Genomic DNA, 27,427 nt, shown 5'->3' on the forward strand with positions numbered 1-27,427 from the left:
TAGGGTAGGAGCTGGGTTGCTGAATGCTTTCTTTTTCAATGTTCTTGTTCCACTCATAGCTTTAGGATTTTTCTCAGAGTCTATGCTTCAGAGAAGGTCTCTCTTCATGCTCTTGGCCTACCCCACAGATGTGACACTTGTTTCTTGGTGCTGGCTGGTCTAACGGTGGGAAGGTGAAGGCATTCTTTGTTGATATGGTTCAGCCTCCATCATAAGTAGGTTGTTTGTACCTGGATATCAAGGACAAGGCTTTTCACGGGATCCTTCCCTCCTCCTTTGATTTCTCTCATAGGAGTTTCCTATACCTCCCCTGAAGGGGTAGTTTTGTCTGTTCCCTTCTCCAGGGAGGGTTTTCTGTCTCAGCATTGTTAGGTTTTATTCCATAGGGGAGAAGAATCCAGGCCCTTCCCAAAGTAGAAGCTGCTTCCTTCCCCCAGGCCTGCACCTTGGGCCTCTCTCTTGCCTTGTCCCTAGTTTAAGCTTATAGGCACCCAGTGAGGTCTGTGGAGAGTGGATGTGAGCTCCCCTTTGGCACTGCTTACAGGGATTTTATAGTATCATACCAGCCTATACTTGACCTTTAGCGATTTGTTAAAATTTTTAACGTTTTTTACAAAGAAAAAAATCATATTCTTCAAGCTGCTTTCACTTTCCATATATTTTGGGCATCTATCCACCTCAATAAGTATATATCTACATTATTTTTCATGACAACATATTATTCCTTAAATAGATGTACCATAAACATATTATGGCATCTTTAGTTTGTTTCTAGTTTTCTACATTTATAAACTATGTTGTAGTAAATACATTCACACAGGTATCTTTATATGTTCATCAGTCAACAATAATAATAGCTAGCATTTAGTGCTTACTATTACATACCAAATGTTCTAAACTGTGGATGCTATAGAGTCTCACAATGATCCTACTAAGGTAGAAATTATGATCATTTCTATTTAAAGATGAAGATACAATTTTTGCCCAAACATTATCAGATTATCTATGGGTAATTTTAGCCCTCTTTTTGATCGTCATGTTTTCCATATATAAGAGGAAGGAATGAAAAAAAGAAAGGATATGTTCAAAAGCACACCCTCCTGAATGAGTGCCATACATCAAGGTTCATGTGTGTGTGCATGTGTTTCTATTTGGCAACTGTTCTACAATATCAAATACAGGACAGTGCGTTACTACATTATGACTGTCTTACTTGTAACTACCTTGTAATGCTCTTAGAAAAACCTTTTATCCACTATCATATTGCTAGCATACTAAGTATTGTTTTCCATAAGTAAATGAATATGTTGAGTTGTTAAACATTAGAACCAGTAATTCTAAATTTTTACTCTAGTCATATTTATTTCTACCTCCTAAAGCTAAAGGAACACAATATATACACATTTTTTCCAACTGTACAATTTGTAAAGATAATTTAATTCATAATATAGACATAACTGTGTACATCACATATATTTTCAATTCCAATGAAAGTTTATATGATAATTCAGGGAAGGACTTTCTTTTTTTTTTTTTTAACATCTTTAATGGAGTATAATTGCTTTACAATATTGTGTTAGTTTCAGGAAAGGACTTTCAAGTAATATTATTTTAAGAGATGAAAAGACTGATACGAAGAACGCTATTATGGAATCTTAATATTCCTAGGCTTTCTCTTAGAATTACAAATATTAAAGACATATTCACCAACTTTTACACTGTCATAATATTAGCTGCTGAAGTAACTAAGTTAGCTTTGCTTTCAAATATGAAAATTTAAACTGTGAGTAGAATCTTCAGAATAAATAGCCAATTTCCTTTCCACACTAACTGGAAAAGATCAAATATCTGCAGCTTATTCTTGAGTCTTTCAGAAGATTTTAATAAAGAGCTCACTTTCCAGAGCATCTGAATAAAGAACTCACTTCCTCAGTTTTTCAGTTCTGGCAGAGGAATCCAAAGTTGTCAAAAATTATGTATTTCATTAGAATTATTAATGACATCAATGTCTGCCAGGACATTAACACTGAACCCGTGCCCGTCTGCTTATACTGCGTGGGTCTGCAACGGTATAATGTGACTTCACGTACACCACTGCAATATAACCTATCTCTTCATTACAGTTTTGAAAAAACCAGAACAGGCTTTTCAAAAACCATAGGAATTAAATGATTTGCTCTTCAGAAAGTACTCTAAGGAGTTTAACAAATATTTTTTGCATAAAGGAATTAGGTATAGACATTCATTTTGAGATTTTTAAGCAGTCTGATTCTGACTTAAATCCTCTTGAGTTAAAAAAAAAAAAATACAGGGTGAGCTATTTGGACACAGCCCATGAGCATCAGGGCAGTGTCGGGGTCTTTTAGAGGCACAAGGACTTAGTTGACTTGCCCACAGTCATATAACTAGTGACTCTCAAAGCAGAGGCAGAACCCATGACTCCTGGCTCCAATTTCAGTGTTTTCATGTCACACAAAGCCACCCACCCATCAACTGTCAACTACCTAATTCATAGAGGCAAACCTATTACTATCTCTAGCTGTATTCCCAAAACAATCAACAGTTCAAATTTTTCTATCTTCAAAGTTATAACTAGTTCAGAAAGAAACCAAAATACCTGGGTCCTAAAAGGCCAAATTACTTTTCCTTCACAGTTAATGTGTATGTCACTTTGTATATGAAAAAATGAGTCAACTACCCTTTAAACTGTTTAATAACCACAAAATTAGAAACGCCATGAAGGCTAAAAAAAAAAAAATTTTTTTCAAACCTTTAATAAAAAGGTGGAAAGAGTGTGTCGGTCTAAAAAGCCAAATTACTTTTCCTTCAGTTAATATACATTCTCTGGGTGTACAAAAAATAAAGAGATTACTCTTTAAAGTATTTAATAATAACCAAAGAATTAGAAATGTTGTAAAGGCTAAAAAGAAATGATACAGACCTTTTAACAAAGGGGGCAGAGGGTTAGACTAGTATTACTTCTTTATTAAGAAATCAAGTGTTTGGTAGTTTATCCTAAGTGCTTAAATCTAAATTATTCTAAAATGTTAAAATAAAGCAAGTAGATTTTGGCTTACACCCAAAATGTTTTCCCATCTAAAAGGGCATCCTGTTACTAAGAAAAATATCATCATAACCATGTAACTTCCTAAATATAAAGGGATCATTGTCTGGTAGGTACTTAAAATAATTACTGTTTTCCAAAATATAGATAACATAATTACCAAAAGACTGTGGTTGGTTTATGGGTAAGACTCTATGTTTAATATAAGGAAAAATCTATTATTGACTAAGAGCTTCTTTGTTTTAGCAATTTTTATTTATCTATACATTTTGTTGCCTTAAGAGCATGGACAGTACTTACTAGCTGTGTGACTTTGGACAAGTTAGTAACTTCTTTGTCTTCCAGTCTGTAAAATGGGATAACATCTATCTTAAGGAACTGAGAAGATTAGAGTAGGATATACACAGTGCTTAGTATAATGCCGACCACATAAGATGCGTTCAGTAAATGGTAACCATCATTATAATAAGATGACAGACATACTTTTAAAAGCAGTGAGAATTTAAGAAGATGAGAATACTTGGCAATTGATAAGCATGTCAATTTCCATTGCATTCACCCATAAATGACACTTAAGAATAATCAAGACTGATACTGTAACACCCCAAAATGATTCCCAATGTTTCTAGCAACCCCAGGTATCTCATGGTGAGACTCTTTTGTCTTGAATACCTACAAAATCATTCCTTTTATTGACCTGTTGATAAAATATATACTTAGTCATGACAATTAAATTTAAGTTATTTCCAGAATAGGACATGTCCTTTCAAACTTTAGAGATACCACTGAGTCTAAAAACATGGCACATGGAAAGGAAAAAAATTAGGAACTTCTCTAGGGCTTCCAAATGCCATGAAAAGAAGTAAAATTATAAATGTAGGCATACATGCATGAGGATATGTACACATATATAAAACTTTAAAAGTTTAAAATCAAAATTATAAATTAATTCCAAATGGACTCCTGTAGATTTGAATAAATTTCAGTATAATACATTGAATTACACTAAATTAGAGGTCCAAATTTAAAATAGGAAAGTAAAACGAGATTCATGCAAAAGATGCAAACTTTCCTACAAAGTATCCACGTTCAGTTGGCAAACAAGTCAAAGTGAAACATGGGCTAGATATCGAAATACACAAAATACCACTATATATTCCATGGAAAATGGCAAATTTCTTCATTTTGCTCACCTAATAAATCAAGATACCCACAGATTTCTAGGTATTCTTTAAAGACTTTTTTCTCTTACTGGTTTAACAACTGTATTTTCTCACTTCCGTTTACAATTCTCCAAAATCCCTATTAAGATAATGACCTATATCTCTATACTTTACATTAAACTCAAGCTTACCATTGTTAAGCTGGCCAAAAACTAAGTCCCAGAAATTCTTTCTTTATTTTTTTTTTTTACAATTTGAGAGTAGCTCCAATAAGATTCTCATTGACTACAAACGAAAAGAATCTTAAATCTTAACCCTTTGTTTTGGAAAGTTGTGGTTAAAACAAAACAAACAGAAAAATCCACCATCCTCAAATATCATTACAACCTCAACTCTATTTTTATTGCGGGAGACATTTTTAGATAGAAGAATTACATCTAGTCAGGTCTGGAAGAGTAAACTGATGAGTTCAATATAAGAATTTACTTTAAAATAATAATAGTTATATATCTCCTTTTCCAAAACCCTGATATTGGAGAAAATAAGAAGAACAAGAAGGTGATGCAGAAAGAATAAAAAACAGACTATTTTGATTCATTTAGGACAAAATATTTGTTAACCTAAGAAAGGGAAAAAAGTGTAAACAGGACAGAGTAGTAACTACACTCTGACCCTTTCAACAACTAATTTAATCCATTTAACCATCATTCATTTTCAAGTGATATTAGATAAAGAAGAACTGATCACATGTAAGGAGACACAATATCACTGCTTGAAAACAAAGGATCAAAAAAAGAACCATTTCAATAATATTTCCCCCACTATGACTAATCCTAATTTGTACTTCCTCCTTCAAACTCAGCTCTCCCATTCAACTCCACACACCCACTTTAAACCAGCTTCTATTCCGGGAATTATATACAGAAAAAATGGTAACAACAGAAGGAGAGAAAAAGGCAAAAGTGTAAGGAGGTAGGACAGAAGTTCCAGAGCATTTCTCAATTTTAAGAATGACATAAAATGAAGCTGCCCCAAAAGGATCTACCTTACATCTTGTTGGAATGGAATAGAGAAAATGGGATATGGAAAATAAATGGAAAACAGAAAGAAAGATCAGAAAGATGCAATTTCAGATTTCTTGACAAAACTGGACTATACAGCTTAAAATGCATGGTACTTTGCATCCGAGTTTCATTTACTGTTCCCATCTGATTCTCCCAAAACAATCGGGATCTTAAATTGTACATTCTATAAGAACTAAGTTTCTTCCTAATATCTTCCGTTTCTTTCAGAGTCAAGGAAAGAAGAAAATAAATCCCTAAAGAAGGAAAATAAACATGAGAGCATCTTAACTCCTTGTAATTCTAACATAATCAAAATAATGAAAAACTATACTTCAGAGTAAAATGAAGCCATGCAAACTATACTTATACATCTAATAAAGATAAAACTTGACACTATTTCCTCCCCCATCACTGACAGTCTGCACTGATTGGGCCAAAAAAGCCAACTAGACACATACATATACATACACACACACACAATTTATTTTAAATTGTGTATACATATACGTGAACACATACTTGAAATCAGAACTTACCCATTGCTTTCCCAATAGTCAAAAAAGCCTCCTCTTATAGGACAACACTAACCAAAGTAGATTACACATTTCACTTGTAAATTAATTACAATTTAATTTCATGATTGAAATTCATTTCATAAACTTTTACAACAGATCTTTGAATGGTCTTAGCAATGAACCACATTATTTCCCTCTATCAAACAAGCCAAAATTTAAAAATAGAATTCAACACTGGCAACGGCTATTTTTGAAGCTATCTCCACTGAAGTAAGAGATCCTCGAAGACACAAACTGCATCTTATTTATCTCTGTATATATAGTTCCTAGCACCATACCTGGCATTGTAGGTGCTCAAACAGATTACTAGGTTAATCAAACGAAAGACAGACAATAATTTCATATTATGTAACAAGAACTTGAAAACTGTTCATCCCTTCGACTCAAGGTAATCCTACCTACAGGAAATGATCTTAAAGAAAGAACCTAGAATGAATATATGAATAAACAAAGATATTCAATGAAGTTATATGTTTAACTTGAAAAACTGAAAACAATCTAAATATCAAAAGTTAAGGTAACTGGAAAGTAAATTATGGTTCATTCACATGAGAGTACAGTGCCATAAGGAATTATTTATAAAGAGGTTTTGATGAAGAAAATACTCATGATAAAATATTAAGAAAAAAATCCCACAAAAATGTTTGATTTTGACTGTTCTAAAATCAGCTAAAAAAAGATTTGAAGTTAAAAAAAAAACCATAAATACTAAAAGCATTTTTTGCTACATTTTCCATACTGGCATGTTTGTTCAATACATACATAGAACAATTGTGTCAGTTTCTATTATTTTTCATTATTATTATAAATTTGTATGGAGGTTCCCGAGCAATATAATAAATTTATTCTTTTTGTAAAAAGTTAAATAAATAATAAATCATCAGGAGATCTCTACTCATATCTGGGCTGGCTCCTTAATATGGGCAAATCACAAACTTTAGAAATGGCTTTTTAGATAAGTATTGATGAAGTAAAACTAGAGTCTGAAGGCAAATGAAATATTCTTTTGGATTTTTCTTTTCTTGCCTTTACATTTGACTTGCATACTGTTTCCATTATTGTATCACTGTACTTGTTCACAATTAAAAAAAACACTTTTAATTTAATTTCCTCATATCCCATTGTTGTTCTTCTATCTTCCCAAACTGAAGTGAAACATGAAAGCAGTAACTTTCAGCGTAGGTTAATGAAGCATAAGTGAGGTGGGGCTACCATCCAAATTTCTGGATTAGCCAGAGTCGGCCAGACGATCATGGTGGGATTCAGAACATACAAGTGAACAACTACTCTATGGCCGCATTTACGGCCAATCTTCTAAAGAGGCTACTGTGTTTTGGTGGCTCATCCTACTGATTTCTCATTTAGTCTACAAGTCTCTGCATGCAATAAGGCTCCTGCCTACTCCATTCCCATGAAAACATTCTGACAGAGAGTATCAATGATGTCAGTTGTTATTACACTGTTATTACTGGCTCCTCTTCTTCCACCCACTCCTTTAACACCTATGTGCCCCAGGGATTCATTGTGGTTCACCACTGTTCTCCCTCTGTAGAATTCTCAAGGTTCTAACTACTCTCCGACCAAATACAGAACTCCAGATATTGCCCTGGAGCTTTAGACTCCATATCCAACTTCTACACAGATGACCCATTACTCACCTTAAACTCAATATGCTGAACACTAAACATACCATCTTTGGTGACTCCCCATTGTTTATAAAATTCAAGCCACCCCTTGATCTGGCTTCACCCTATTGCTTCAGCTCGTCCTCTGCCATTCATATGCATTTTTCTGAAAGCCTGGTAAAACAAAATCACCACCTAGTATTTACTGAGGGCCCATTAAATACCAGGCACTATTATAAGCACTTTATATGATTAACTCATTAATCTTCACAGCAATCCCATAAGGTAGATGCTATTCTTTTCATTTTATGCTAAGGAAAGTATCTTGCCTAAGCTACTAAATAGTAGAGTCAGTATACAAACCTACATCCTGTGCTCCTTACTTTTATACTATGCACTTTTTCATAAATGCCTATATACTGTCCATTGCCAAGCACTGTCCTGGGGATTCAAGGTAAATATGACAAAAAAGACCCACGTCCTCATGGGACTCCTATTCTATGAAATAAATGGAATAAACAAACAAAAAAACATATTGTAGATTAAAAAATGCCAGGAAGAAAATAAAAAGGATTTTATGACAGAAAATCCACTGAGGTAGCCCTACTTGACGGTAATGAAAGAAAGCCTGTCTGAAAAATGACTTTTAAGGTGAAACCTGAAGGATGAGAAGGTACCAACTATGTAAAGTGGAAGGGTACCTGGACAAGGACCAGGCCCTTACAAAGCACAAAGATGGTACTACGGACTGGACGATGTTCTCCAAATATTCATATACTGAAGCCCTAATCCCCAATGTGACTGTGTTTGGAGACAGAGCTTTTAAGAAGTAATTAAGATTAAATGAGGTCATAAGGATGAGGCCCTAATCTAATAGGGCTGGTGTCCTTATAAGAAGAGGAAGAGACACTAGAGACTTCTCTCTCTCTCCAAGTGCACAAAGAAGAAAAGCCATGTGAGGACACAGTGAAGAGACACCCGTCTACAAGTCAGGAAGAGAGGCCTCACCAGAAACCAACCCTGATGGCACCCTGATATTGACTTCTACCCTCCAGAACTGTGAGAAAATAAATTTCTGATGTTTAAGTCATCCAGTTTGTGGTATTTTGCTATGGCAGCAAAGCCAAACAAATACAAATGGGAAAGACTGAGGTGCGTCGTAGGAACTGACAAAAAACAGTGTGCTGGAATACAGAGAGCAATGGAGATAATAATATGTCAAAGACTCTTAAGTCCACAGATGGTAGGTGAACCAGAAATAAAGTGATCGCAAAACCTGTCCCTGGTGCAGGAGTTTTAAGGTGGTTGATACTGAATTTGGAAATGTATGGTGTGGGTTTCTGTTCTCTCAGTGACTGGGAGTCACTAACATACAGCGGCTAGAATATAATAATCTATATTCCACCCTGGAATGCACAGAACAGCCCACACAACAAAGAGCTGAACTCATCCCAAAATGTTAATAGTGCCCTATTGAGGAACAGTGGCTAATAGTATGTTTGGTTTACTCAGGGGACTACAGAACACCAAGATTTAGCCTTTTTTGGTAGTTCTTACACCACTAAGGTTAGTTTTGAGCTAATTCTGGTGAATTAATAATTATGTGTTGTGCCTATGCACAAGGAATGGTGTTGGATACTCTGGGGCATATCCACAGGAATCGAACACCAATCCTAGGTCGAAGAGCCACAGTAAGGGAGATATGACACCACATTTCAGCAAATCTAAGGCACCAGTGGTTTTAAGATGCATCATTTTATGTACCACTAAAGAAGGTAATACCATCAAGTAAATTACAAAATCAACTGTAAGATACACCCTAATTTCAGAGCTGTTACAATGTGAAAAAAATATACATCTTAAATAAATGAAGAATATGAAAACAAATAGCTAAAATGCAAATAGTAGGAATCATATAAAATAAAAGAGTCTACAGAGGGAAGGAGTTTAGGTCTAGAGAAAGAGATGTGAACATCATCTAAAAGGAGGTATTAAAAGCCGTAATTTGGATAAAGGCCAAAAAGGAGGCAAGAGGAGGTACCATAAAGACAATTTTTTTTTAAGTAAACAGGTATTAAAGCATTTAACTGCTTTACTACAATTAACGGTTTTCATATTTTACAATAATTTCATGCTGATCTCCACCATCACTGCTAATTTTAACACTACAAATTTGTAAACAAATAAAGCAAAGCACAGTGAAGATTAAGAACATGCTCAAGATCGTAAAAAGCAATACGAAAAACAGAGCATCCCATTCATTTCCAATATGGTGTCGAAACCACTTAGACATGCCACTTGTTTGTGTGTGCGTCTGTGTACGTAAACTTAGTCAAAAAAGCAACTGTACACACCTCTGAAAGCAGAACCTGACAGCAACCAAGAAGGTATGATACAATTACAGGGAGAATTAATGTTTAAATTCCTAAATGGTTTTATTATAAACATTCACAGTTACCAGTCAGAGCTATGAAAAACTGCAGTTATATCATAGTATCAAATTGTTTTCTCCTTAAAAAAATTTTTTTGAAGATAGTGGGAATATTTAAGTTCAATACTTTTAAATGAGTATTTTTTCAAGTATTTTTAAAGCATAAAGGCAATGTCATCTTTGTACATGAAAAAGTATGGTTCCAAGTCACGCATGGGATAAGAAAGAAGAAAATCTAATTCTCTGGTATTAACACTTAAATGTGTTATAAATACACCAAACGATTTTAATTAAATTCTATTCATTTTGACTGAAATACCTTCTGACAAACTTCCCCCAAGAGTGGGAGGGTGAGGTTTTGAGGGCAGAAAAAGGAGAAATGGAAGGAGGGAATCCCTCATGAAAAAGAGAATGAAAAAAGAGACAAGAGAAGGAGAGGAGAGGTGACCTATCTGAAGAAATAACTAGCTAACAGAGTATAGATGGTGGAGATCACCACATTGCCCCAGAACAGATTTTCTGAGTAAAGAGAATGTTACAGCTTTTTGCTAGAAGCTGAGCATGATAAAGGCTCTTGAAAACCATACTGGCTATCTACCTTTACTACAGGGTAGGTATTTTTCTCAAAATACTTGCAAGTCAAAGGAACCTGATGGGGAACACGCAGACCACCCGTTAGCCAAAGCAAACAGCACACAATCTGCAATCTGTCTAAATGATTAGACAAACGGAGATGGCTGTTATCAAAGTGCATATTAACCGTCTGTCAAAACATGTTCTTGGGCTACTTTATGACTACTTTTACATAAGCAAGTTCCCTCAAAGGAAAAAAAGTCCCAATAATTTTCTAAAACTACATGTCATACAACAGAACTGTGGTTAAATTTACAAGCGGCAGGAAAAGTTTTGAAAAATGTGAAATACCTCAGTCTGACCTTCATGGGCACTGGTCTCATGAGTAACTCGAATGGCCTGTAATAAGAATATAAAGTATTAACAGGAAAAAATGACTATATCCAACTTTTTAAATGAAAACAACAACGGTCAATTTTAACATCTAAAGCCTTGTTAAGAAACAACAAATTGGAGGAGATTTTTGGAACAGTTTAACACTAAATATTTAAGAATGATTTCTGAGTAAGCAAATGAATTGCTGTGCTTTCCAACCCACAAATCTCTGAAACCTTAGGAAACTGAGTATCTGCTTATTTGTAATTGCCAGGGGTAAGTGGGAGTCATTTACCTTATTTAATTGCTGGAACTAACATTTAACACTTTATTCAACTGAGACTAGAATAAAGTAAGCATCTCACAGATACAGACTGAAGAAGCTTAGCTCATCTGTTTCTCCAGGTTACATGCTATTCTGCAGCTCTGGCTGTATTTATGCTTAATCGTGCAGCTTCAGTCAGCACTTTAGAAATGTGAAGCAAAAGGCATGCATTTATCAGAAGCTAGAGATTTTAGGTTCCTGAACTTAAAAAAAAAAAAAAAGCTCTTATAATACCCACTATTAACAAAGATGAAGAGAAATAGTCAAAGTAAACTACGGGTGAAAGTACCTTTATGAATGGCAATTTGGCAATAAGAATCAAAGCTTTAAAAACATGCAAACTATTTGGTCCAGCGATTTCTCTTCTAGGAGTTTATAGATTTACATATAACTGTACATAATTATATATAACTAATGATATTTGCAAAGACTTAGCTACAATGATACACCCTGTAGTATTTTTTCAAATGGTGGAAAAAAAGGAAAAATATGAAATTTCTGACAATAATTTATTGGTGAAATAAAATACTACACTATGGAAAGCTAAGCAGCCATTAAATGATGATGTCAAATATATACTTACTGGTATGTAATATGTTTGTGATAAGTTATATGAAAAAAGCAAGTTATAAAACAATATTACAGTGTGATCAAATTTTTGTTTTAAAAAATTGTGTATACAATTATATACTCCCTATTAAAAATATAAATGGTGGCTACCTCTCATTGGTGGGATTACTGGTGACTTTTATGTTGTTCATTTTATTTTTATGTAAAATAAAGATGTTTTATGAGATCAGCAGGTTTTTTAAAGAAAAAACAACTTAAAATAATCAAAGTATATTAGAATGCTGAAACAACATAATCAAGTCAATGGATTTATTGGGCACAAACTCTGCCTAACACATTTTTCTAGCCAAATAATTTGTACACTATACTGTTTCTAATTTCAAAGAACTTACAATCTACTTAATAATGTCATTAAAAGGTAAAAAGCCTTCAAAAGAAAAACAGATTTCAAATAGAATAAAATGTAAATACCAATCTAAATTCTATGAAATGGTACAATCATTTAAAATGTCTTAGACTATGTGGCCTGTGTCCTCACACATGCAAAAATATTACACTGATAAAATAGCTAGAGAATATTCTAACATCTACCTTTAAACCTTTGTTTTTTCCATTGGTCTTCAGCCTTGTTCCAAATTCCCAGTGAAAGACACACAGGGTATTGCCAAGCATATATTTATTATAGGGAGGGAATGGTAAGGTACAGTCAATCATAAGATATTTTATAAATTGTTAAATCAAATTGCCTTTTTTCTCTCATTCAGCTCTGGACGTAGAAAAGAAGTGGCAATTTATCAACATTTATGGATATTTCAGATAATGTTACAAAAGTACAAAAGGCCTGTTTTAATGGATACAACAAAAATCCATAATTGCATAAAATACAGTTTCAAGACAAACCCCCAAACAGAATCTACAATCCCAGAGAATTTTGCCCACACATGAGATCGAGACAGAAAAAGGTACTGACGTCATAGTTCTCCAGGTATCTGGCTCGTTCTTCAGGGCTCATTGATGCAGACTCCTCCAGGAATTTTTTCAAGGTTGATCCAGATTCTGAGAATATTAAAGATGATAAAATTGAAAATGCTTGATATCTCAAAGAGACTGAGATATGAAAATACTAGAAGCATGCTAACTACTTCTCAGGTAAAACCCTTTCACTGGTAAGTTAGGAATATAAGAATATTGGGATAAATGATAGGGCTTAAGTTATTTGTTTGTTAAACCTGGGGAGGATTAATATTTCCCCTAATAGTATATACATTCCCATTATAAAAGAAAGAAGGGAGGAAAAGCTTTATTTGATACTTCGAAAGAAAGAACTAGAACACCACCTACTGCTCAATAAGTTAACTTATAACTTAAGGAGGGGGAAGATAGCAGTAATGAAAAATTATTTACCAAAGTGCATCTTGTCTTTATTGTTGGCAATAGCATGGATTAGTCCAATTGTTCCACAGGCATTGCTGATGGTTTGCTTCATGAAATATACTGATGATGTAACATCTTGTCCCTGAGATTTTATTTTTTCCTCTTCTTCTGTTCTGAATATTTCATACTATCAAAAAACAAATCAATAGTCTACATGTGAAAATAATACATTAAAAAGGACTTAAATGTAAATGTGGAAAAACTCTAGATATACATCAATGGGGATTTGGTTAACATGGCATATCTGAATGAAATACTATAAAACATTTTTAAAAGAATAAAATAGATTTACATATTCTGACTTAGAAATCTGTCCATGATTACAGAGTGGTTACAGACCAGTATATATTAATATGATTCTCATTTATGTTTTAAAAATATTTACTTCATATATGCATTGAAAAGTGTTAAAGGATATAGAAAAACTTAACAGATAAGAGATAAGAGATCTGGGATAAGAGATTACTGGAGGATTTTTACTTTCTATTTTTCACATTTCTATACTGTTACATCATATTATATTAACAAAATTCACACTATATTTATAAGCATATGATATTCATAACATTCACCATTATCTATAACAACTGATTGTAAAAACAATATGGTACAATAATGTCAAAAGTGTGGGCTCTACATCTGATTGCCTGAACCCACAGCCTGGCTCTGCCATTATTAGCTGTGCAACTCCAACAAGTTACTTAATGTCTCTGTGCCTCATTTTTCCAATTGTAAAAAGCGTTAAAAATAATGAGGTTAAAAAATGGGTGGGGAGAGAAATTAACACAACATTGTAAATCAACTATACCTGAATAAAATAAATTTTTAAAAAAATGAGTGAGGATGGGGACTTCCCTGGTGGTCCAGTGGGTAAGACTCTGTGCTCCCAATGCAGGGGGCCCGGGTTTGATCCCTGGTCAGGGAACTAGATCCCACATGCCACAACTAAGAGCCGGTGCGGCCAAAATAAATAAATTATTTAATTAAATAAATTAAAAAAAAGAAAGTGAGGAGAAGGAAGAGAGTAGGAAGATGATTTCATTGTTTTGTTTATTGTTTTCCTATAATTTTCAGATTCCAATAGAGTAGGGAGCCCTACTACAGCCCACAGGCTACAGGCCAAACCTGGCCCACTGTCTGGTTTCATAAGTAAAGTTTTATTTTTGTATTGCCTATGGCTGATTTCATACTAAAAGGCAACGTTGAATAGTTATAACAGAGACTATCAGGCCTGCAAAGTTGAAAATATTTACTAGCTGACCCTTCACAGAAAAAGTCTGCTGACCCCTGTGATAAAAGAAACAAATGATGTCTATTTAAAACCCATAATTAAGGAACTGCTTTTAACAACAAACGTACCTGTGCCTGAAAAAATAATTTTTATGAATGTGCTCCTAAATCAAATTTTTACTTTTTAAATTTTTTACTATTTATTTATTGTAGTTGATTTACAATGTTGTGTTAGTTTCTGCTGTACAGCAAAGTGAACCAGTTGTACATATACATATATCCAAAATCAAATTCGTAAATATTTTCAGAATAAATTCTGAACCATTAATTCATTCATATAAGTTCAACTGATAAAAACTGAAAAGTTCAATATAGTAAGGTCTTCGGCTGAAATGTTTTGTACAGTCCTAGAGTTTAGTTTGTTATTGTTGTTGCTTAATATCAATGTTCCTTGGTGACAAAGCAAAAGAGTTTGAAGTTGTCAAAAAGTTATCATAAAGTTATCAAAAAGTTTGATCACTTCTCAAGATTTAAGGTTTAGGAAAAAAATCCTAAAATGATTCAGAGCAAGTATAGGAAAAAGGAAAGTGACTATGTGTTTTCACTGTGGTCTGCCATAATTAAAGACAACAAAAATATCAGAGAGAAATAAATTAATAGCATAAAGCACATTTAAAACACTGTAACTGACTTTATTTAAAAGATAATGAGGTATCCATAACAATTCTTCTGCTATTAGTAGAATGGCTGAAGCCATTCACAACTACATAATCAGTTTCTAAATTAGAACTTAGAAGATTGAAACACTTTATATATCTCCTAAACCATCCACTAGATATCCTTTGAGTGATTTTTATTATGTCACTTATGAGCTGAAATAGGGACCGACCAAATTATAAGAGATACCAAAAAGTGGCAGATGCCACTATATTTTCTACTTACATAAGTAAGTATAAATACTCATTCCTCACATCTTCCCATTTACTTCATTTTTTACAATGCTGAGTTCATCCTATTATTTCTAAGTTTAAAAATAAAAATCAGAAAGATATAGACTCAAAACTGTTTTAAAATGGCTCCAATACATATAGCTATAAGATATCATTCTAGAAGGCCTGAAATATGGAGATTTGAATTTAGATACAGAGAGCTAAGAATAGCTATTTATAATCCCCAACATATCCTAAATCTGCCAATTAAATTGTATTTAAGCTTAACGATTCGCACCCAAATCAAGTTTATTCTGAAAATAATGTAACCCATGTCATTAGTTACATCTACCTCCTTAAAACAAAGATTTCTTTATGTATATATTGAAAACATTTACATATTTTATATATTAAAATTTTGAATATTCTTTATTCATATATTTTCTAAAACAGATTTAAGATTATCCTAGTACTTAACATTTCTAAAGTATACACATCAAATTGTGATTAAATGTCACATCAAAACAGTTGAGGCAAACTAACCATATTTTATTAAAAAAAAAAAGAAAACTACCAGAGTTTAAAAGACTCAGGGCTTCTCTGTCAATCTACAAATCAAAGTCTAAATACATATCTTTAATAAAACTAGATTTTTAGGATGTCCCCACTGTCTAGATTTCCTCATTTTATGCAAGAAGGGAGTCATCTGTTCTTAATTCATAGGTTTAATTCAACAGCATAGGTTTAATTCAACACTGAAAGAGAACTGTGCATTTACTGGAAACTATATCTTACTTAACAATTACCTTTTCTGTAATAGGGAAGAGAAGCAACACTGCACACACTGGTCTTGGTACCATGCTAAGGAGTTCAGGATCCATTCCATATACATCAACAAACTGCCAGTTAGGATGTAGACCTAATTGTTTGAGAAACTGGTAAAAGGGGGAAAAAAACCAGTTTAGTGTTAACAGGGAAATAATGTGTATGTACTGTATATTTGATACATAAAAGGGAATGGAAGGTACAAATGATGTTCAATAAGAATGAAGTAAAGCAGGTTTTCCATGAATAAGGTAGGAAGAGATAGCAATTTATTTATATCAGTTAACAAACATTTAAAATTTACAACATATTAAGCAAAACTCCTTTTTTCAAAATCCATTACTTTGGGATTGAACATAGTAAGTCAGTACTTCACCGAACATATACAAGTGGCTTGGTTGATATCTTAAACTCATTCCCAACATTGGATTTTTAAGGAAATGCATCTAAGTTCTAGTACATAAAGAATTATGTTAGTAGTAAATCAGCATAGTTTATCCTAATTGTCAAAAATGATGACTGAGGTTTAAAGATAGATGATGGGTCGATATCACAAGTTTTATCAATGAGCAAAGAGTGTATAAGGCCAAAAAAGTCCAAACAACTTGTGTGAACACCAGGAAATGCTTGATATAAAAAGTAACCTGGGACTTCCCTGGTGGTCCAGGGGGTAAGACTCCGCGCTCCCAATGCAGGGGGCCCGGGTTCGATCCCTGATCAGGGAACTAGATCCCACATGCATGCCGCAACTAAGAGTTCACATGCCACAACTAAGAGTCCACATGCCGCAACTAAGTCCAGGTGCAGCCAAAATAAATAAATAAATATATATATAATAAATAAATATTTTTTAAAAATAATTATATAAAAAATAAAGTAACCTATTGGCTTCCTGACTTTCAGTACACAATGAAACCTACTCAGCTTCACTATCTCTCCTACATCTAGCAAAAAAAAGCTGTAACAAAAGAGCAGTGGTTTTTTCAAACTCTTAAGAATTCATAGGGAAATAAAATATCAGACCCTAATCTATTGCAGAGAGAAAAGGAAAAAAGAACATAATAATAAGAATGATGTCAATTTCACAATAAACTCAATAAATGCCTGTATTGAAGGAAATTGATGGTTTTAAAAAGTTCACCATCACAAAATAAATTTTACATGATAGAAATAAAGGAGCAGAGGAAACAAAAAACATACTGAAAATGCATCATTATACCTTACTTTGAGAATACATTATAGTATCTACTGGTCTAACATTCTCTGAGATTTAAAAATAAAAAGGTGCCTTGGGTATTTCTCCCTACAGAACGATCACACATACTTAGATCATCAAACGAGATCTTGCAAAACCAATGGAAGCCATGCCCTATTACATAAACAGTGTTACTCATCTCAGTCAGGTTCTACAAGACAAGACCTTCCTGATTAAAGGACCACTCTCCACATCCCTCCAATTCTCTGCCTGTAGAAAAAACGCTACTTACTGATAGTATGGTTGGTCAAAAATAAGGTCTTAGATACATTTAATAAGAAACAGTCTGAATCAAAAAACTTCTCTTGGCAGAATGTGCTCAACATCCATAGGTTCATCAAGTCACATGCTCTGCAGCAGTCTGGGGCCACAGAAATCAATGGACTTCTCTAGTTAATACCTATTCTTCATCTGATTCCTATTAATGATTCCAGACTTTAATAAAGTTCAATGAAGTATTCCAAACTACTTCCCTCTCCCTTCTCCACTTTCTCTGAAATTCTTAGTCTATGCCCTCCTCAATATTCAATTCTATCTAGAAACTAAAAAAGGACTAAAATTGACTGCAAAGCCAAAGGAAGGAACTGTGTCTTATTTATCTTTTTAATCCCACTGCCTAGCACTGTACTGGTCAAACCATAGACTCTCAAGTTCTATTTGCTGAACGTGCAAGAAATTTGTTGAATCTGACAAAGATTGTATCTCTATCTTAATAGATAATCTAGCCATCTGTATGTCTACACATGTCTGTTAAGCTATGTTTATAATGAATATTTTATATATACTTTTTATTTGTGCCAAGTTAAAGAGGTAGGAAAGATACATTTGGCTTCTAATCTAAAACCAGGCATTTATTTTATCAACTCCAAATACTCCAAACACTACCTGCACAGGACTGACAGCTCTAAAAGGCATACTGTCAAGGAAAAGTATCATAAACCCTGATAAAAGAATTTAAATTTATTTGTTAATATTATGTACCCCCAATATTCATATTGCTATAAAGTTGTAAAACAAGAGGTACATGTAACAGAATAATTTTTACATCTGTGCTGCAAACTGAAAGTAACAGTTCAACATTTTAGTGAAAAAACAGTCTGGAGAAAATTAGCAAATTACCTTGAAGTTGTAAACTTATTCCATGTCAGCCAAAGCTAAAGAGTATAAAAATTACCAAGCTCCAAAGGCAGCAGTTGTAGCGAGAGTGGTTAGTATCAAACTGAGGACACATCAATGATTAAATAGAAGATTAAATTAAATATATAAAAATGATTAAAATTTAACTGGAATCATACTTTTCCTCAACTTTTTACTCATATAGCCAATCAAATAAGATTGATAAAAAGACGTTCAATTTAACTAATATCTATTAAGTACATCGATGCAACCTCTGACTCCAGATTGTTATGGGTCAGGCTCACACAGGAAGTCATCATATGCATAGAAAGAATAAAAGAGGCTATGCCTAGTAACTACCTCTGGGCTTCGGAGAAAAGGTGAGGAAGAAAGTCTCCAACTTTTACCTCTCACTTTTTTTTAAATAACGAAGGTATCCTACTTTTATAATTAAAGGAAAAAAAAGAACCTACGTGCATTTGTGATGATCATAATCAAATAGAGAAAGATTAAAAAGAAATTCTCTAAAATATTAAATATTAATAGTAGTTAGCTTGGATGGTGTGGAACTCAACTTTTTATCTTCCAGTGTTTTTAAAAAGTGTTATTTTTACAATAGATGTAGTTTCAAAGATACAAATCTACAGAACTGATACGCACGTATTTTCTTTAAATTTACAAAACTGGGATAAAACATAATGCCAGTTTTAAAACTATTCCAAAAAAATCTCTCCAGATTACTCACAAAGAAAAATATTCTATATAGTATAGGCACTTGCAAAGCCATCTCTACAAAATTAGAAGCATCCTGTTTGCATCAAACATAATAAAGGGATTTATAACCTTTAATATCTGTCTTCAGGCTTTTTTAAACGTTGGGTAATAAAATAACCAAAAATTCTGACTGACTAGCTCACTACATTTTTATAATGCCACTAACGTTTGGCCTATCAAGAAAAACAATTAGTAAATTAGAATATGTGCCCCAAAAAGATCCTTGGTTAACTTATCCTTTTCATTCTACGGTCCAAAGAGAAAATTTCCACCAGATACAGAATATTTTAATTTATTTGAAATTTTTTAAAATAGTATCTTGTATCAGAAACTATGCTAGGAACTTGAATGCACTTCGCCTTTACTGCAAAGGAGGTTTTATTATTACATCCTTTCACCAATGAGAAAACTGAGCCTGGGAGGTTCTGTGACTTTTCAAGGTCATGCTGCCAGAACCCACATGCAAAGCTCTGGATGTTCTGGTGCTTATTTACTTGTCTCTCACTGCTGAAAGTATCTTTTTGTACTTTGTTCTCTAATTTTAGCCACAATGAACTCTTCAAGTTCTCAAAAGGTCGATAACCATCTCTTACCTTGCTTTTGCACACAAACTGGACTTCTATCTGAAAAACTGGTAGCCTCTCCCCCTCATTTTTAATGAATTCCTCCTCATTCTTTAGGTGATAGTCAAATAACAAAAACTCTGATTACATAAATTTAAAAAAAACAGAAAAATTAAATCTACCTTCCTTTCAAATTTGTTCTTAAGTCACTTGCTCCGGTCTTTAATGGCCAGCTCAGGACAGCAATAGATTCTGCCTTGTTACTAATTTACTAATGATTTGGGTTATGACAGAAATTATACTTATCTAGTAATTGCTTGATATCACTCCTAGTAAAAGTATACTAGTAGTAACTGCTAGATGCAGAACTAGGAAAATAACTAATAGTTAAATGAGAAAACAATGGTTTTTAAAGTCTGGAAAACAGCCAAATGAATTTTAATAGCTATTTAGTAAACAAACAAAAATGAAATTACTTAAGTACAGAATGGGGAAATACTAAAAATATTTTATGTAGGGACCAAGAAAAAAAGGAGTTTACTTTACTGCAGGCTCAATAGGGACTACACAATTGTCAACGTAAGTGATGCAATGCTGATCTGCTTTAAAAGTTGTATTACTCAGGATAATTTAGTAACACACTATTTCAACACAGATTATTCAGAGTTGGAATATGATATCAGCTCTGGCAGGCCTATTTTATGAAGGATGACAACAAACAAAATCTGGTTCAAAGAAAGGTCACCAGGAATGAAAAGGTTTTGGAAGACATCACAGCTGGAGAATCTGGGCATGTTCGAAGAAAACTTAAATTATTATCATCCTTTTCCCCCAATATTTCTAGTAATATCATGAAGAAGCAATTAGATTTACTCTGTATGGTTTCAATGGGAGGATGACAGACAACTGGAGGAAGTTACAGGAAAGCAGATTTTGTTTCAATATAAAGAAATATAATTCTTCTAATTATACATTATTCTCATGATAATAAAAAACTAAATCACTTTATGAGATAGAATACTGCTCACTGAAATATTCAAGCAAAAGATTCATGACCACATTAAAGGTAATTTTAAGAAAGATTTTCTGGAGCATGAAAGGAGCTATATAAAATGTATTCATTCTTCCATTCAATAACTATTTGTTGAGAGCCCCCTATGGGCCAGGCACCATTCTTAGTACTTCAGACTTGTCCTTGTTCTCACAGAACTTACATTCTAGTGGTATGATACACACAATAAACAAGTAAACACATAAACAAGATAATTTCACAAGGTGGTTAAGTATTACGAAGAAAAGAAAACAAGACATGATGTCAGTGTAGATTCAGGGCCGGTGGTGGGAAAAGGAAGGAACATTACCTGCATAATCAGGACAGACTCACTGAGGAGAGGACTTTAAGACACAAATGACAAGAACCAGCCATGAAACAACCCAGATCGGAATGATTCAAGCAAAGGATGAGCTAGTACAAAGACTGAAGCAGGAACAGGACTGGCATTCAAAGACTGCAGCCCAGCAAAAGTGGGAGGCAGGCAGTACCTCCCCATCAGGCCATAGTAAGCAGCTTGAAGTGCATTCTAAGGACAAGCAATGGAAGGCTGTTTCGTGTTTTGAGTGTTTTAAGCAGGGAAACACAAGACGTGATTTGCATTTTTATAAAATCTCCTTGGGTGTATACTGAGAATATATTTTAGGGAGGTAAAGGGAGAAGCAGAAAAACTAGTTAGGAAGCTACTGCAGTTGTCCAAACTAAGGATGATGGTGGCTTGGGATGTAGTGGTAGAAATGAACAGAATGGCCAGATTTGGGATAGATTCTGAAAGGAGAGTCTACCAGAGTTGCAGATCATTGGATCTGAGAGGTTAGGGAAAGAAAAATATTAAAAACAGCTAACTTCACAGAGTGCATGCTTTGTTCTATACATTGTAATACATAATTTACATGTAGCAATTTATTTAATACTTACAACAATTTTACAGGATTAGGAGGGATTATGAGAAACTAAGAAACTGAGGTACAAAGAGGCTAGGTAACTGCCTATGGTCTCAGAGCAGAGATTCAAACCCAAGAAATTAAATCAGTACAAGAATGGCCTCTCCAAACTAGCATAGTTGTGAAGAATTAATGACATTGACTTGGGCACTGTATAAATGGTGGTACCCTTAAAAGACTGGGGAAGTGGATTTGCAGGAGAAATGAGAGGATGTAAAGCCAGATTTCTTTTTCAGCCATGTTAAATTTGAGATATCTATAAGACATCCAAATGGAGATATATTGTAAAAGCGGTAGCTGAATATAGTAGTTTCCAATTCTGTAGAGAAGTCAGGACTTGGAGGAACACAGGATCAAATAGGTGACAACTGACAGTACTAATGCTATACAACAGAAAATATAAAAAGATTAGCAGTGTAGGACAAAGTTCTGAGGAACTCCTTAGTAATTGGAAGGGAAATGATCCAGCAAAGGCAAATCTAAGAAGCAGTCAGAGAAATAGGAGGAAAACCAGAATTATCACAGCAGCCAAGAAAAGATAATGTTTCAAGAGGGATGGAGTGGGCTACTCTACCAGACGTTGCTGAGAGATCAAGAAAATGGTGACAGAAAAGTGAACGCTGGATCTGGCAAAGTCGTGATTAGTAAACTTGAGAAAAGTAGTTACTGTGAAATGGTGAGGATAGAAGCAAACTAGATGGGAGTGAATACAGGGAAAAAAACGCTGACAAGAAAGTAGCAAGAGCGTCTATGGACAATTCTTTGTGAAAATTTACAAAGAAGGGAAACAGAGAGGAGGTAGTAGAGGAGGGCAGGGTAACAAGGGTGTTTTTCCCAAGATGGGAAACACTAACTAACGAATGTTTGTATGTTCACGGCAATAATTTAGCCCATGACTTCTAAATCTTTTTCCAACACTAAGCAACTAAATACAATAATTACGTTAAATTTCTTTTCCTTCAGCCAGAAAATATTTTGCCTATTCAATAAAATCCACAATTAGGAATATTTCTAGGGAATTTCCACATCAGAAATGGGTGGTTCTAAAACACAATATCTAAAATTATATAATGTGGCTGTGCAATACTCAAATCACAAAACATAATCAAGATGAAAATCTAGTGTGGTCATAAAAAGAAATTCTATGATTGCCCACATCACAAAATGTTCTTTTAAAAAAAAGTTGTAATTCCTGATGCTTAATTACCTGTAACTTTCCATCAGCTACAAGCTGCTATTACCCCCTTAAATGCATATGTAAATAAAATGGAGCTTAAATTTTTAAAATAGTTTTTTCTACCATTTAACTGATTTTATTCTAGGTAAGTCCTACCTATAGCAAGACGAAATATCCTGAGAAGGCAGTGACAGCATATGAACCAACAAAAGAAATCACTACTTACCACATCTACTGAGACATATGGTTACTAGTCAACGTCTAACAGTTACTAACAATCTTCATATAGTAGACATGCGTTAATCATTCTTATACAAACTAGGCGTTGTTAGAGCCTTAAACAGTGTGTGCTCACACTAAGTATAAGGACACATGCAACCAACAAATGGTAACAGAGTGAAATCAAGATAAGTAAAAGGCCTATGATTCCATTCAATTGAGGAAAGAAGAAAAGGTGGGGATGGATATTGTTGTTGGGATTAATCTGTGGCTTAATTTATAAATTTTCCAAATTCTGAGTGAGTTAATTAAATTTCCATTTTCAGTTCTCAGTTCTGCCACTAACATAAAGAGAATAAAGAAACAACTACAAAAATTTTGGTTAAAACTGATTACTTCTTAGATACTTGTCCATTCTCCCACTAAATGTACATTACTTCTTTAAAAAATAAATTTAAAGGGGTGGGATAGGGAGGGTGGGAGGGAGGGAGACACAAGAGGGAAGAGATATGGGGATATATGTATATGTATAGCTGACTCACTTTGTTATAAAGCAGCAACTAACACCAAAAAATTTTTTTTAATTAAAAAAAATAAAAAATAAATTTAAAACAAACTTAACCACACCAAAGCATGCCAAAAATAGTGTATAATCATATACTAATAATATCTTTTCTCTGTTTATGTCACCACAGAATGGCCTCCTGTCACCATCCAACCTAGTATGTTTTCCCTGATGGTCTTCATCACTGTACCATTAATTTTCTCCACTGCACTTATAATAATTGCTAACTATTTGTTTGCTTACTTGTTTATTGTCTGTCTTCCCAATGGACTGAAAAGCAGAAAACCATAAATGTTTTCATCACCAAATATAACCAGCTCCTGCTCAGATACCTGGTATTCCAAAAGGTGCCCCCCAAATATTATTTAATTGATGTGAATAAGCGAATGTGTTTTATAGTCTACCAAGATTACTTAGGAACAAAGGTTTCCAATGAGAACGTAGGTTTAGAACATAGGTTTCCAATTATATAAGCTTACATCTTATTAAAAATAACAATGGTATCATCTAAAAACAATTGTGTTTTTTAGTCTGTTGATACAGTTAATCACACTGATTGACTTTAGAATAGTGAACCAGCTTTGCAATAACAGAATAAACGGCTCTTTGTCAGGATACACTATCCTTTTTATATACTGCTGCATTCTCTTTGCAAATATCTTGTAGAGGATTTTTACATCCAAGTTCATGAGGGAGAGTCTGCAGTTTTTCTTATCACGGCTTGTCTGGTAATGCCGGCCATAAAATGAGTTGAGAAGTGCCCCCCTCTTCTATGTTTATGTAGGATTGGTATTATTTCTTCCTTAAATGATCATTTCAAGAGATACAGGAAAGTCATTTAAGAAAATTCAACAGTGATCCATGATAAAAACTCTCAGCAAACTCGGAAAAGAAGGGAACATCCTTAACCTGATATAAAAGCATCTACCAAAACCCTACACCTAACATATCTAATGATGAAAAATCAAATGTTTTCCCTCGAAGTTCCAGAACAAGACGAAGATGTCCTCTCTCTCTCCATCCTACTCAAGTTTGTATTAAAGGTCCTAACTAGTTCAACAAGAAAAATAAATAAAAGGCATACAGATTGAAAAGGGAAAAATAAAACATTCTAACCACAGAGAATATGACTGTCTGTATAGAAAATCCCAAAGCATCTACCAAAAAAAGCCACTAGAGTAAATGAATTTAGCACAGCAGCAGTACAAAGTTAACACGTAAAAATAAATTATACTTCTATATATAGCAATGGACAACTAGAAAATGAAATTTTAAAACACCATCATTTACAATAGCACCAAAAGTCATTAAATACTTAGGCATAAACAAACAAAAAAATGTGCAAGATCGACATGCTAAAACGACAGACCACTGTTGAAAGAAATCAAAGACCCAGGTAAATGATGAGAGGTACCATCTTCATGGATTGCAAGACTCAATATTGTTATGATATTAATTTTCCCCAAAATATATCTATAGGCCTAGCCATCAAAATCATACCAAAATTTTTTGTGTAAGTTGACAAGCTGATTCTAAAATTTATATCGAAAGGCAAAGAAACTAAAATAGCCTAAACAATTTTGAAAAGGAATGAAGTTTGAGAATTCATACTATTTAATTTCAAGACCACAGTAATAAAACTACAGTAATCAAAACAAACACATAGATCAATAGAATAGAACAGAGCCCAGATATATGGTAAATTGATTTTTAACTAAAGTTATAAAAAAAATCTGGAATTAGGTCTGAGAGAAATACGCTTCTTTCCTAGGGCACTAAATCAGAAGTTGTAAATACTGACTTCTTCAGAAGGAAAATTTTTTTCTTTACAAAGCCGTCAAAATGTTTTAGGCAAAAAATGAACAACAAATGTCAAAGAGGGTAAAACAAAAGAAAATTAATATTGATAGGAAATGCCACCTTAATAATAACATGAAAGATATATGCTGTGTTCCAAGCTTTGTTCATTACTAAATTACTAGATTACTAAAGAGACAAGAATTGAGGCAGTAATAATCATTCCAAAAGCATGTAATAAATCTGAATAAAAAAATAGTTTGCTGACAACATTAAAATAAAGCACTTCTATCTGCTTTCTTTATATAAGGAATTTTCTATAAGCTTTCAAAACTGAAAACCAATGAAGTACAGGATGAATCATTATTCCTTGGTGATGAGAAGGAAGATTATTGGGGGGGGAGGGGGGAGAAGTATGATAAACTAAGAGGGCAGTAAAAAGTAAACTTGCTGTTGAGAATGAAAAACAGGAGAAGACAAAATACACCTGAGCAAATAAAAAGTTTATACCTGGTAGCACTTATTGTCCTTTTGATCGAGTGGCTGCGAGATGTTCCCTCTTCCTTCCCCATCCCGAACCTCCAACACCCAAACGAACTTAAAGGGTTGTAGCTGGCAAAGGATGACGTGGGAATTGAGCTTTCCTATGGTATAAAAGCAACTAAATTCCACTTTTAAGAAACTGGAAGAGAAAGGGGGCGTGGCGGAGAAGAGAAGTGACTCGATCGGGCGAGAGAAGATGACTGAAAGATGATTTCATGGTGCAAGTGGCGGATGAGATTACAAGGACTGGGTGGGAGACTTTACAAAGCTTGGAGTCAGGTACTGCACGCAAATTAGTCACCTAGAAGGTATAGGGGTGGGACAATTATGGATTCGGCACTAGCAGGAGGCAAAACGAAGAGAGAAGAGGAACAGGAATACAGGGTGAACGTCCCTCAAAACCTCTGACCCAAAAAACCCAGGAAACGCTGATGACGGGGAATGGGACCAGAGACAGCTGGGAGCATCTCCAGGACCCAGGTGGAAGGGAAGCGGCCGCAAACAGAGCACGCCCGTCTGAAGCTGAGCAAGAGGGACCCTCACGGAGTTAAATCCCAGACTCCTGGGGAGTGCAGGGGTGTAGGCGGCCAGGGAGGGCTCCCGGGTCCCAAGCGACAAGACACCTCACTCACCTGGTTGGTGACCTGAAAACGAAACAGAGAACACGATTTAGCGACAAACTGCCCGGGACTAGAGGCGGCAGCCCGGTGCCCTCCGCCCCTGCCCGCGGCCTCAAGCCAAGACCCGAGCCACGCTCACCTCGGGATTGGCCTCCAGCGGCAGCCAGCGTTGACTCTCCATGTCCGTTCCGCCCGGCCCCTCTCCAGCTCTGACAGCCGCCGCCGCTTCCGCCCCCTTGCTCCTGACCTGGACCCGTCCAACCCTGCGCCCCGAGGGAGGAGTGCCGAGAGACGAAGAAAAGTCTAACAACACCCTAGCTCCTTTATCGCTCCCTACGGAACCACAAGTCAAGGTTTCCCCTTTAAGTTAAGATACAATCGGAGAGGAAAAGAATAGGAGCCAGCTTCCTATTGTAGAAGGGAAAAGAATCTCAGCTCTCTCCCCTCGCGCTTGGACTCTTCCGAGCCGATGGGACCGCTCCCGTGCCACGCATGCGCCAAGCGCGGGTCTGGGACCGCGTGCTCTCCGGCGCCCTCCCATTCCTGTAGCGTCAGCCGGAGACGCTAGGGGGCGCGCCGCTGAGTCCTGTTCGTCGAGGGAGGGACCTGGGCGCTGCCAG

The 27,427-nt window shown here is 34.8% G+C and overlaps 1 protein-coding gene across 2 annotated transcripts in view; it reads right to left on the reverse strand.

The window, feature by feature from the left end:
• The window catches only part of UCHL3 (ubiquitin C-terminal hydrolase L3), a 103,475-nt gene that overhangs the window by 15,180 nt on the left and 60,868 nt on the right, over positions 1–27,427 (reverse strand). Inside the window, exons 1-5 of one of the 2 annotated variants that reach the window (XM_061171198.1) lie at positions 26,155–26,261; positions 16,165–16,293; positions 13,170–13,326; positions 12,736–12,821; positions 10,847–10,894 (exon numbers count right to left, since the gene is read on the reverse strand). In XM_061171198.1, coding sequence (XP_061027181.1) covers positions 10,847–10,894; positions 12,736–12,821; positions 13,170–13,326; positions 16,165–16,239 — 366 coding nt within the window. In that variant the 5' untranslated portion in view covers positions 16,240–16,293; positions 26,155–26,261. Of the gene's footprint in view, positions 1–10,846; positions 10,895–12,735; positions 12,822–13,169; positions 13,327–16,164; positions 16,294–26,154; positions 26,262–27,427 lie in introns of those variants that run through there. The other variant, XM_061171199.1, reaches the window with a different exon arrangement.

The sequence above is a fragment of the Eubalaena glacialis genome, chromosome 16 (genome assembly GCF_028564815.1).
Source record: "Eubalaena glacialis isolate mEubGla1 chromosome 16, mEubGla1.1.hap2.+ XY, whole genome shotgun sequence".
Taxonomy (NCBI): Eukaryota; Metazoa; Chordata; class Mammalia; order Artiodactyla; family Balaenidae; genus Eubalaena; species Eubalaena glacialis.